This window comes from Entelurus aequoreus, linkage group LG02 (genome assembly GCF_033978785.1).
Source record: "Entelurus aequoreus isolate RoL-2023_Sb linkage group LG02, RoL_Eaeq_v1.1, whole genome shotgun sequence".
Taxonomy (NCBI): domain Eukaryota; kingdom Metazoa; phylum Chordata; class Actinopteri; order Syngnathiformes; family Syngnathidae; genus Entelurus; species Entelurus aequoreus.
In genome coordinates this window covers 43,335,111-43,348,258 of record NC_084732.1, presented here as the reverse complement: position 1 = coordinate 43,348,258, position 13,148 = coordinate 43,335,111, and the positions used below count along the sequence as shown (strand labels likewise).

The 13,148-nt window shown below is 41.1% G+C and overlaps 1 protein-coding gene across 1 annotated transcript; it reads left to right on the top strand.

The window, feature by feature from the left end:
* mc1r (melanocortin 1 receptor) lies at positions 1-1,035 on the top strand. The gene has a single exon (XM_062067685.1). The coding sequence runs from the start codon at positions 1-3 to the stop codon at positions 973-975; it is 975 nt and encodes a 324-aa protein (XP_061923669.1). The 3' UTR covers positions 976-1,035.
* The last annotated feature ends 12,113 nt before the right edge of the window (positions 1,036-13,148 follow it).

The window sequence follows — 13,148 nt, the reverse complement described above, 5'->3', positions numbered from 1 at the left end:
ATGGAGTTCTCCAATAGTTCCCAAGGTAACCCCTTCATCCACCATGACTACTCTGGCGACATGACAAAGGACAATGAGACCAACTCAAGCGGCACGGAACCCAACTCCATGGCTTGCTTTCAGCTGCAGATCCCGCAGGAACTGTTCTTGTCACTAGGCCTCATCAGCCTGTTGGAGAACATTCTGGTGGTGTTGGCCATCATCAAGAACCGCAACCTGCACTCCCCCATGTATTACTTCATCTGCTGCCTGGCCGTGTCCGACATGCTGGTGAGCGTCAGCAATGTGGTGGAGACCATCGTCATGCTTCTGCACGACCACGGCCTGATGGACAGTTACCCGGGTATTCTGCGTCACCTGGACAACATCATCGACGTGATGATCTGCAGCTCGGTGGTGTCCTCGCTCTCCTTCCTGAGCACCATCGCGGCGGACCGCTATATCACCATCTTCTACGCGCTGCGTTACCACAGCATCATGACCACGCAGCGGGCCGTGACCATCATCGCCGCCGTGTGGCTGGCCAGCATCACCTCCAGCATCTTCTTCATCGTCTACCACACAGACAACGCCGTCATCGTGTGCCTGGTGACCTTCTTCTGCTCCAGCCTGGTCTTCAACGCCGTGCTCTACATGCACATGTTCCTTCTGGCGCGCATGCACTCGCGGAGCATCCCTGCCAACTTTGATAAGAAGCGGCGGCCTTCCACCAGCATGAAGGGAGCCATCACGCTCACCATCCTGCTGGGCGTCTTCATCGTATGCTGGGGACCTTTCTTCCTGCACCTCATCCTCATCCTCACCTGCCCCACCAGCCCCTTCTGCAACTGCTTCTTCCAGAACTTCAACCTCTTTCTCATCCTTATCATCTGTAACTCCCTTATAGACCCGCTCATCTATGCCTACAGGAGCCAGGAGCTGCGCAAAACACTCAAAGAGCTTCTCTTGTGCTCCTGGTTCTTCGGCTCCGACTGACTTTACTTCATGACTTTAACTTGTTTGAAACGTTTCGCATTTTTTGCTCGTTCAAAGTTGCTCCAGTAACAACATTTTACAGTTTTGTGGAACAGGCTGACTGAAATATGGATAATATTATTTTTTTATGATGACAGCCTTACTCAAACAAAAATAGAAATGCAGCAAACAAAGTACAGTGCTGTGTTTTTTGCAGCCATTATTGACTGTAAACATAAACATCCTTTCAATCCTACTTGTAGTTTAAAAAATTGGCACTTTTGTTTTTTCTTTTGATTTCTCTTGGCCAACCAATGCACAGGTGCCTAGCTCCACCATACGATTGTTTGCATTACGCTTTATGTACACTGGCACAATTGACTAGGATTTCACAGCATTTAAAAGTATTTTTTATTTTAAACTCAAACTCATTTTTCTCCTAATGGGTTCTGTACACTATGTTGCACACTCTTGTACAGTAAGTGGTGGTATGTTTTTTTTTAACCTAAGCGAGTGAATAACAATACAATTACAATTGTGAAGTTACAGAATATAGTTGTAATTTTATTGTAATTAATTTTACAGTAATCAGCTATAAAATTACAATTGTGAAGTTACAGCATATATTTGTAATTGTATTGTAATTTACTGTAATATCAAAGCTCTGCAGTTACAGTATAGTGCTGTAAAAATATTTATACAAATATAATACAATTATTAGCCAAAAATTTGCTGTCAATTTACAATAAACATTTTTACAGTGATGTTTTATTTCTAGCACAAGCATGCTGTAGTTTTTTTTTTTTTTAGGTTTTAATTAGGGACCTTCACAGAAAAAAAAAACTTGAGTATATTATCGACAAAAAGGTTTGTCTTCAATCAATATTTTCGTATGTTGTTCTAAGGACATACAAAACAGTATTTTTGTATTTTACAATATACAATCATGCAGAACCAATTGGCATAAAAATATCCATTTACCGTAAGTCTTAACATTTGACTTTTAAATACAAATTTGGTGGAAACAGGAAATGTCTCTTCTTATGTGCATGTGTGTGTTGTGGGGTGGGTTCACATTATATCGGGGACTGAAGTAAACTCATCCGTGACTGTTAAACTGATGCCTGTCAATAACACCTTGTGATATCCATCCATTTTCCTACCGCTTGTCCCTTTTGGGGTCGCGGGGGGTCACTGGAGCCTATCACAGCTACAATAGGGCGGAAGGCGGGGTACACCCTGGACAAGTCCCCACCTCATCACAGGCCCAACACAGATAGACAGACAACATTCACACTCACATTCACACACTAGGGCCAATTTTTTAGTGTTGCCAATCAACCTATCCCCAGGTGCATGTCTTTGGAGGTGGGAGGAAGCCGGAGTACCCGGAGGGAACCCACGCAGTCACGGGGAGAACATGCAAACTCCACACAGAAAGATCCCGAGCCCGGGATTGAACTCAGGACTATTTAGGACCTTCGTATTGTGAGGCAGATGCACTAACCCCTCTACCACCGTGCAGCCTTGTGATATATTGGTGTTATTTGTTTTTTGTGCATGACTTAGTGGATTTCAAAGTCCAAGCATGCATTCAACACTGGATTCATGCACTGGAACTGAATTCATGCACTGGAACTGGATTTCAGCATTGGAACTCTTCTGCACCCAGCCAACATCGTATTGTTATTAATAAATATGGTTATTTTTGTTTTCTGACAAAGTGAAATATGCTGGTTCTGTGTGTTACTTTTAAAAAACTGTAGTGCTCATAAAATTATCAAAATTGTTAGATGTTGAAAAATAGTGATTGTGTAGTATATATTTGCATAAATGAACTAAATACCTTGTGCTACAAGAAGTCTAATGTATATTGTATTTTTCTTTCCAATTAAAACAAAGTGTGAATATCATTTTTGAACGTAGATAACGACTGACAACTTCAATAATGGATTGACATATAAAATTTGCCTTACCATTATTACAAATGAGATTTCTGAAGATTGTATATTAGACCTAATTTCTTCCAGTATTACTAATGCAACTCACCTTATTGATATGTGGTGCTTTACTAAAGACATACTAAAGTACACTTGAAGTGGCAAACTCAAGATCCAAGATTTTACTGTTGAGTGGATTGTCACTTTTTTTTTTACCGTAGTTTGACATCAAACATAATTTAATAGTCATTCCTATATTAAATTGAAGCTGGTAATGGTGTGGCTTTGAAATGTATATGTGAAATATGTGATATTTATGAATATATGACTATACAAGACAACAAACCCCAAAGAGAATGTGATGACCAAACCCAACTGGAATTTTTGTGATATACCTGTAGCATCAAGGCTAACAACTGTGTTCGCGGGCTGATAACGATCCGAACTGCTTTCCCATCACACTTTTAAAGACAACAATTATTCTGTTATTGTGTAAAAGCTGGAAAGACATATACTAAAGAGCTGAACATTTAGAATTTGACATGGAAAACCACAAAAAGCATGGAGGTAAATCATGGCCAAAAGTTTTGTGCCTGAAGAATGTACTTTAAAACTGAATGTTCAGGTTTTGATGTTGAACATTGAAAAATACATCAGTGTACTAAAATAAAAAGAAATGTGTCATGATACGTTGCCGGGACATATTTAGTTTAGTATTTCTTAGTTGTTTATTTCTGTTTCAGCACCCTCGTTGAGGTTCTTAATTGCCATGGGTGCTGATTTTCGTCACCTGCCTCTGATTAGTGGTCCGGACGCTCACTTACCCCCGGTTACTAATCAGAGAGCTATTTATTCCTGCCTAGCGCCTCACTCTGCCTAGCAGTCTTGCTCATTCTTCGCAACATTTACGTTGGTTCCTGTTTTCACCACGCGTTTGTATTTTCCTAATGTAAGACTTTCTCGCTGTTCGCCCCGAACGATTATCTTGGTTTTTGGGCTCCACATTTGACTAGTGTCTGAGTGTTTATACTTGTTGTCCTGCTTATTGGAATCAATCACCTTCTTACCTGGATGCTGCTTCCGGAGGTCCTTCTGCATCTTGGGGAAACAACCACCACAAAACCATGTGACCCCGACGAAAAAGAAGACTTCCAGCATCAAATTTCCTCGCATTGGACAATATGTGTCCGGGCAACATGGAGGTATGGGACGAAGAGCCTTGACTGGTGTTAAAGGAGATGGAGGTGGAAACCCTCCGCTATTATACCGAGGAGACTGAAAGTCTGATGTGGGGTCCTGAGGGTTCGCTGCTCACATCCACTCCGTTTGGTCTGAAGACATCGTTGCACCACCATCCCGTACGCGTTGACGAAGCCAGAAGCCGTCCATAAACGTTTCGACTTGCTACCAAGACGCGCCGCCCCCTCAAGTTCCTCCAACGGATCAAAGCATGCCTCAAACAGCCTTTTCATCCTCGCCGCCTAGGTTTGGTAATCCCATTGATCATTTTGCCAAACATTTCACCTCTCAGGCTGTTAGCCAGGTCACTAAGCACGTTAATGACGTCACGCTACACAAAGATTTTTTTTTTCCTCAGACTGTTGAAGAGGATCAAAAAAAGGAAACTTTTTTTTCTAATTCATTCTGTCAGCCTCCCTTTAAAGACATTATGTTATCTATTGCTGACTACCAGGACATTTTTTTAAAGACGAGAGCAGCAAGTCAGTCCCAGCCGTCCAAATCTCAGGCTCTACCCATAAAGTCTTATGTCCCGCCCTGAGTGACTTTCCAGCTTCCCAAAGCTGAAGCCAAGTCTAGACCAGCAAAGACCCTACACCAGACCTCCCTCCTCCCGCCTGTGACTGCTTCTCTCACTGTGGGTGATAACGTCTGGTATCCGCTTCCTGAGCGTGGGGGGCTACTGCTGGTAGCTGTGCAACTGGGGAGGCACAGCTGCATCCAGCCGAGTGGCCACTTCCTGCGCGCCCTCTGCTGCCTGTCCTGCACCCAGCCAGGCTGCTGCCTCCTTCTCGGCCTCCGCCGCCTGTGCGACGCCTTGCTCGGCCTATGCCCTGCTTCTCCAGCTCTGCAGACGCCGTCCAGCCGCCTGCTGCTCCAACTCTGCAGACGACGACGGTCCTGTCGCTATCATCGTCTTCTGCGGGTCTTTCCACGACACAGCCATTATCGTCTCCAGCGGGTTTTTCTACGACGCCGCCATCATTGTCTCCAGCGAGTCTTTCCACAACGCAGCCATTATCGTCTCCAGCGGGTCTTTCCACGACGCCACCATCATCAGCTTGAGCTGGTCTTTCCACGACGCCGCCATCATCGTCTCCAATGGGCTCGTCGTTGCCTCCGCGACCTCCATTTTGCCAGCACGCGGCCCCCTTGTCGGCCAAGAAGGTGGCTGTTTCTGGACGCCCTCCGCGCTATCAGCAGCTAGGCCCAGGACCCGGGCATGGACGGTTACAGCTGCTAGTGTGCCGTGGCCACTCGCGGCCTCGTCGATGTGGCCGTTTTGTGGGCGCACGCCTCGCCAGCCACGGCGGCATTCTACTCATTGCCGTCATCTGACGAGAACGTATGGCCAGGCGACCCTCCGCCTAGTCCTCCACCCTCCCCTTTGGACTTTTTCAGTTTTTGTCACCTTCCTCTGATTAGTGGTCGGGATGCTCACCTGCTCCCGGTCACTAATCAGAGAGCTATTTATTCCTGCCTCGCGCCTCACCCTGCCTAGCAGTCTTCAGGACATTTACGTTGGTTCCTGTTTTCACCACGCGTTTGTATTTTTCCTAGTGTAAGACTTTCTCGCTGTTCGCCCCAGGCGATTATCTTGGTTTTTTGGCTCCACATTTCACTGGTGTCTGAGTTGTTGTACTAGTTGTCCTGCTTATTGGAATAAATTACCTTCTTACCTGCATGCAGCTTCCGGACGTCCTTCTACATCTTGGGGAAACAACCACCGCAAAACCATGCGACCCCAATGTAACAAAATTAACACCGTTCACTGTTTTTTCAAGTTGAATATAACATTAGCGTGCTAACTTTTTTAGTTCATTTTGTAACTGTTTACCCCGGAGTCATGTAAGTTGGTAAGTGAAACATGCGAAATATTAGCATTTAAGCATGCTAACATTATCATGCTAACATTTTTAGCTCATTTTGCAACTGTTTACCCCAGAGTCATATTACTGGTATGTGACATATGCTAACATTTAGGCACCTCACGGTTCCATTTGATTCCGATTTTTGGGGTGGCGATTCGATTCAGAATCGATTCTCTATTCAACACGGTTCTTATAGTATATTATTTGGTGTATAAATTCCAATAAAACATTTTCAAAACAGCCTACAGTTTACAAAAGCTTCTCTTGCCTGCTGACATATGACTTACATGCACAGTGAATGCCAAAACAAAACGTCTTGAAAAAACAAAATTTAAAAAATATCTATCTATTTTTAATCGAAATGAATAAAAATTGCATTTTGGATGTAAATCCTTTTTTTTTTTTAGCATTTCTATACATTTCCATACCTCAGTTTGAAACACAGCACCTGCTAATAGCGAGATATAACAACCAACCAACCCATTCTCTTCATGTGGCCCACAAAAGCCTGATGCACACTGGACTCACTTATTTAACCATTTTGTTGAATGTAATATTTATTTTCATTTTGGTGGAAAAATTGTACAGCAACTGCAATGTTAATGGATGACATAAGTAGACTACTACTATCCCACTATAATTTTACTTTGGCACAGGATTTCTAAACTTCATCAGTTTTTTAACAAAAAGAAAATCATAGATTTTAGATTTAGATTAATTGTTGTTCAAAACCCTACCGTAACCAGCAATGAAAATGACACAAAGGTGGGTATAATTCCAATTAACTGCAGTAAAAGATGAAAATACTTTGTGCAATAAATGTCACGTAATCATCTGTGCTTGTCTGGAAATAAAGACATCAAAATAAAAAACACTTGTGTCCTTTTGTGCATATGTAACTCGCCGGGTTTAGTCATTTCTGTCTGTTCCACCCGGGACTCAAACTCTGGTCATTTGTGTAAGAGGCGAGTGTGCTGACCACTGAGCTAAAACCCCGAGCTGCAGCCAGGCCTACTCTTGAAGTGGTGAGGAAGTGAGGTTTACCAACATACATCTGTTACAGCCACACTGGCTCGCTGCCATTACACACATGCCCCTAAACCTCACACTCACACAATGTAACCCAGCTGGTTTGGCCCTGTGCTTTTTTACCGCATTCAGCATGGGGACCGTGGTCGTTTGTGTGGAAGGCGAGTCTGCTGACGCCTGGGCTAAAAGCCTGGGCTGGTGGTCAGCAATACTCCTGAAGTTTTCGGGGAGCGAGGTTTACTAACACACACCTGGCCCAAAGCTACTGCCACCATGGGCGCTGCTCCGTTGTCCATCATACCACGGGGGTGAAGCGATGAAGGCGTGGGATGTGGGGGGTGCAGGGCTAAATAATCCTAAGGGGGCAGGGTGGGCGTGCGGGCCTCAACACCCCCACCCATGGGAAAATGATTATTCTAATTTAGGCTTAGGTTTTAAATGAGGTAATCCCACCACACTTTGAGGCAGCTGAAAATAATATATTTGATTTGTTTTGATGATATTTATATACTTTTTTATATATATTGTATATTTTAGATATATTTGAAATGTAAATGCAAATGTAAAGTAAATGTTGTAATATATTTATTCTATCCAGGCACTTTCTGTTAGACCAATTTGTTTATTGTACTTAAATCTGACATATACAGTAGTTCTTGAAATACAAAAAATTATTTACTAGCTCTTGTTGGCAGGTATTTTTTTTACTGTATGTGATATATTTCATATGTTCATTATATTTACCTGAAATACCCCCCAAAAATACTTTTTTAAAAATCTTAAATAATTTTAAACTTAATTATGATGAAGATAAACTATCTGAAATAAAGGTAAAAAAATATATATTTTTGTTTCCTCTTTTTTGCTAACAAGGTCATTTTTGTTTTACCAGATCACTTTATGTAATTGAGAATCATGGTGTCCGCAGTAGTGGTCATATTTGTATACGTCTCAAGGACACTGCTCAGATTCTAGTTATATTTACAATAATGAAAAAAGAAATACTGTTTCTTTTGTTAAAGGCCTACTGAAATGAGATTTTCTTATTTAAACGGGGATAGCAGATCCATTCTATGTGTCATACTTGATCATTTTGCGATAATGCCATATTTTTGCTGAAAGGATTTAGTAGAGAACATCGACGATAAAGTTCGCAACTTTTGGTCGCTGATAAAAAAGCCATGCCTGTACCGGAAGTAGCGTGACGTCACAGGTTGAAGAGCTCCTCACATCTGCACATTGTTTACACCAGCAGCGAGAGCGATTCAGACCGAGAAAGCGACGATTACCCCATTAATTTGAGCGAGGATGAAAGATTTGTGGATGAGGAAAGTGAGAGTGAAGGATTAGAGTGCAGTGCAGGACGCCAGGTGTATCTTTTTTCGCTCTGACCGTAACTTAGGTACAAGGGCTCATTGGATTCCACACTTTCTCCTTTTTCTATTGTGGATCACGGATTTGTATTTTAAACCACCTCGGATACTATATCCTCTTGAAAATGAGTCGAGAACGCGAAATGGACATTCACAGTGACTTTTATCTCCACGACAATACATCGGTGAAGCACTTTAGCTTCGGAGCTAACATGATAGCATCGTGCTTAACTGCGGATAGAAACAAAAGAAATAAGCCCCTCACTGGAAGGATAGACAGAAGATCAACAATACTACTATTACTTCTACTATCAGGAGACACCGAACCAAACCCTGGATCTGTAACCACACGGTTAATGCTGTCCAGCCTGGCGAAGCCTAGCAATGCTGTTGCTAACAACGCTATTGAAGCTAACTTAGCTACGGGACCTCGACAGAGCTATGCTAAAAACATTAGCTCTCCACCTACGCCAGCCCTCATCTGCTCATCACCACCCGTGCTCACCTGCGTTCCAGCGAACGACGGCGCGACGAAGGACTTCACCCGATCATCGGTGCGGTCGGCGGCTAGCGTCGGATAGCGCGTCTGCTATCCAACTCAAAGTCCTCCTGGTTGTGTTGCTGTTGCCAGCCGCTAATACACCGATCCCACCTACAGCTTTCTTCTTTGCAGTCTTCATTGTCCATTAAACAAATTGCAAAAGATTCACCAACACAGATGTCCAGAATACTGTGGAATTATGTGGTGAAAACAGATGACTTAAGCTGGCCACTGTGCTGTTCCAAAATAACTGCTTCAACCCGTGACGTCACGTGCAAACGTCATCATACCGAGACGTTTTCAGCCGGATATTCCGCGGGAAATTTAAAATTGCGCTTTATAAGTTAACCCGGTCGTATTGGCATGTGTTGCAATGTTAAGATTTCATCATTGATATATAAACTATCAGACTGCGTGGTCGGTAGTAGTGGGTTTCAGTAGGCCTTTAAATGTTATATATATATATATATATATATATATATATATATATATATATATATATATATATATATATATATATATATATATATATATATATATATATATATATATATATATATATATATATATATATATATATATATATATATATATATATATGTATATCTATATATATATATATATATAGATAAAAACAAATCCAATTATTGATAAATATCTAAAATAAAAATGTTTTTTTTTCAATTGACTAAAAATCTATATTTTTTCTTAGAAGTATTACAGTATATATTCATAGTATACTTTCAGTGTATCTAAAATCTGAACAAAATCTGTTAGGACGTCTGCTGGTCCCAAAGTCATCATGTCTGACAGCTTGTTTCACTTTTATCAGGAAGGAGGAGACATGAAAAAACACAGCGTTTGTTCACAAAAACCTGCCGGCGAGCAGGTTGGGTTCAATGAACAAGTTATCACAATGATTGACTCTGTGTTTGATCCTTTTTTCTGGAACGGTAAACCCTAAATTTCCCTTAAAGAGTTTTCAGTTAATATGATCTTTAGTGTAGTTTTTATGTGGTTGTCTCACAATAAAGAGATATTGTTATTGTTAAGTAGAATTGGCTATTGGCTATTTGATACACTTGATGTTGAACCCATGATCAAGTGGTGTCGAATTTCTGTGAATAACGCCTTTGAAAAAAGTGGGAATTTCTGAAGTGTATTTTTAATGATTTGAGGGCGGAAATCAATGAATGCGTGGTTTAAAAACGTATTTTAGGACTAATCTTTTTTTAAATAATTTGCATTTATAATTGTATGTTTGGAAAGTTATTATATTTTGCAATGTTGTACACTGCAAAAAGTCAGTGTTCAAAAACAAAAACAAAAATACAAAAATGAGGGGTATTTTATTTGAACTAAGCAAAATTATCTGCCAATAGAACAAGAAAATTTGGCTTGTCAAGACTTTCCAAAACAAGTAAAATTAGCTAACCTCAATGAACCCAAAAATACCTTAAAATAAGTATATTCTCACTAATAACAAGTGCACTTTTCTTGGTAGAAAAAAAAAAGAGACCGTTTTGCACAATATGTTGAAAAATATTCTTAAATTAAGTAAATGCTAGTGCCATTATCTTGACATAATGATATGCGCTCGGCATCATGATATTTTTTTTGATGCTTGAAGTAAGAAATTATTACTTTAAAAAAGTAGTTTTATACTTGTGAGTGTTGATGACACGGCTTTGCATCAGTTGATATTCTAGTTTCAAGCATGTTTACTCAATATAGGTCATACAATCTCAGCAACAAGCTGTAATATCTTACTGAGATCATTTAGGACCAAAACACTTAAAACAAGTAAAACACTCTAACATAAATCTGCTTAGTGAGAAGAATTATCTTATCAGACAGAATATAAGCAAATATCACCCTTATTTGAGATATTTAATTTTACTTATATTTCAGTTTTTGCAGTGTAGCTTTGGAAATCCTTATTAGTTCTTGTTTAAATGATGCCCCATTTATTAGAAAAAACTGTGTGGGAATATCTGGTTCTGTCCTATTTCAATCACAGGACATACTTGGAATTGGTGACTGCGTCTCTGACCAAATAGCTATGACCTTTGGGGTTCGTCAGGGCTCGATTCTGGGACCCCTATTGTTTAACTTGTACATGCTGCCACTCGGCCAGCTAATACGCAGCTTCAATGTGTCCTGCCACAACCCTGCAGATGACACCCAGATCTACGTGTCACTGACGGCAGGTGAACGTCAGACTGTGGATTCACTTTGTCGCTGCATCGAACAGATAAGTGTGTGGATACAAAACAGTTATCTTCAACTGAACTCGGGCAAAACTCAAATCATTGTCTTTGGCCTACACAAGCGAAGATAAACTATTATTAATCACCTTAAGACCGCCCCCCTAAAACCTAACAATCAGGTTAGATATTCGGGGGTAATAATGGACTCAGACTTGAACTTTAACAGCAACATTAAGTCAATAACATCAGAAGCTTTTTACCACCTGAAAAACATTGCCAAAATCTGAGGAATATTGTTTTAATCAGACTTAGAAAGACTAATCCACGGCTTTGTCTCCAGCAGGTTAGACTACTGTAATGGTCTTCTCACTGGGCTCTCTAAATGAGCTGTGAAGCAGCTGCAGTACATCCAAAATGCTGCTGCTCGAGTCTTGACTAAAACCAGGAAATATGACCATAGAAGCCACTGTACTGGCTTCCTGTTGCTGAGAGAATAGACATTAAAATAACTTTGCTTGTGTACAAGTCTTCTTTTCATCTCTGACATGTTAGAGCCATATGAACCATCTCGGGCTCTGAGAACCTCAGAGAGTGGTCTTCTTCCGGTGCCCAGATTCAGGACCAAACATGGTGAAACTGCATTTCACTTTTATGCTCCTAAAATCTGGAGTAGTCTTCATAAAGATGTGAGACAGGCCCCAACATTGGCAATGTTCAAATCTAGGCTGAAAACACTTCTATTTAATTGTGCATATGACAACTGAAAGTATTTTATCTACACTCTTTGATTTTAATTTGAAATTCATTGTTTTAATCATGAGTATATTTTATGATTTTAATTAGAATTTTGGGCAGCACGGTGGCAGAGGGGTTAGTGCGTCTGCCTCACAATACAGAGGTCCTGAATAGTCCTGAGTTCAATCCCGGGCTCGGGATCTTTCTGTGTAGAGTTTGCATATCCTCCCCGTGACTGCGTTGGTTCCCTCCGGGTACTCCGGCTTCCTCCCACTTCTAAAGACATGCACCTGGGGATAGGTTGATTGGCAACACTAGATTGGCCCTAGTGTGTGAATGTGAGTGTGAATGTTGTCTGTCTATCTGTGTTGGCCCTGCAATGAGGTGGCGACTTGTCCAGGGTGTACCCCGCCTTCTGCCCGATTGTAGCTGAGATAGGCTCCAGCGCCCCCCGTGACCCCGAAGGGAATAAGCGGTAGAAAATGGATGGATGGAATTTGAATTCTGATTAATTTTGTGATCGTTTTATTTTTTATTATGCCTTCTTGTAATTTTCTGAAAAGAACTTTGAATTGCCTTGTGTAAAAATTGTGCTCTATAAATAAACTTGCCTTGCATTGCGTTGCCTAGGCACATGTATGCAGCACAGCTGAGTACTATAGGTGTTTATAAAATGCGCCAAATTTTCATTGCTTATTCCAAACACCCATTACTGCTGTTGCAACTCATCGTTGTTTTGAGCTACTTACTCCAAGCACCTAGCGCAGATCTGGCCCGCCGGACGTTTCCAAATATTTTTTTTTAGACCTTCAAGATCGAAATTATGATGCGCAGTGCTGTTCAAAATTACAGTAAGTCTTAAACTATAAGACTTACTATGCTGATCATCAAAATGCCCACAATACTGCAAGGAGAAGATGCAAATATCATTATTTAGCGCATACAATGTGATTTCTCAACACTCGTCACCGTTTTGCGAGCACTATTTTGCATTTAATTTAGCACATGCCAGAAGGATGTGCAAACAGATCAGGTCAGTGCTTGTGCTGCACAGATTGACAATGGACAAAAAACAATCCTCCATCCTATGTGTGTGTTAACATTTTGGTTATCTATGTGTGTGTTAACATTTTGGTTAGACATATCGCCTATTCAGCAACTTCCTTTTATAATTTAATTGCTGGATGACCGCCGGCAGGACTGTTGCTCCCACTTCCAGTTCCCAGTCGCCCTTGGTTACACATATCTCTGGACTT

Coding starts and splice junctions, on each gene's coding strand:
- mc1r (XM_062067685.1), top strand. CDS start 1: ATGGAGTTCTCCAATAGTTCCCAAGGTAACCCCTTCATCCACCATGAC.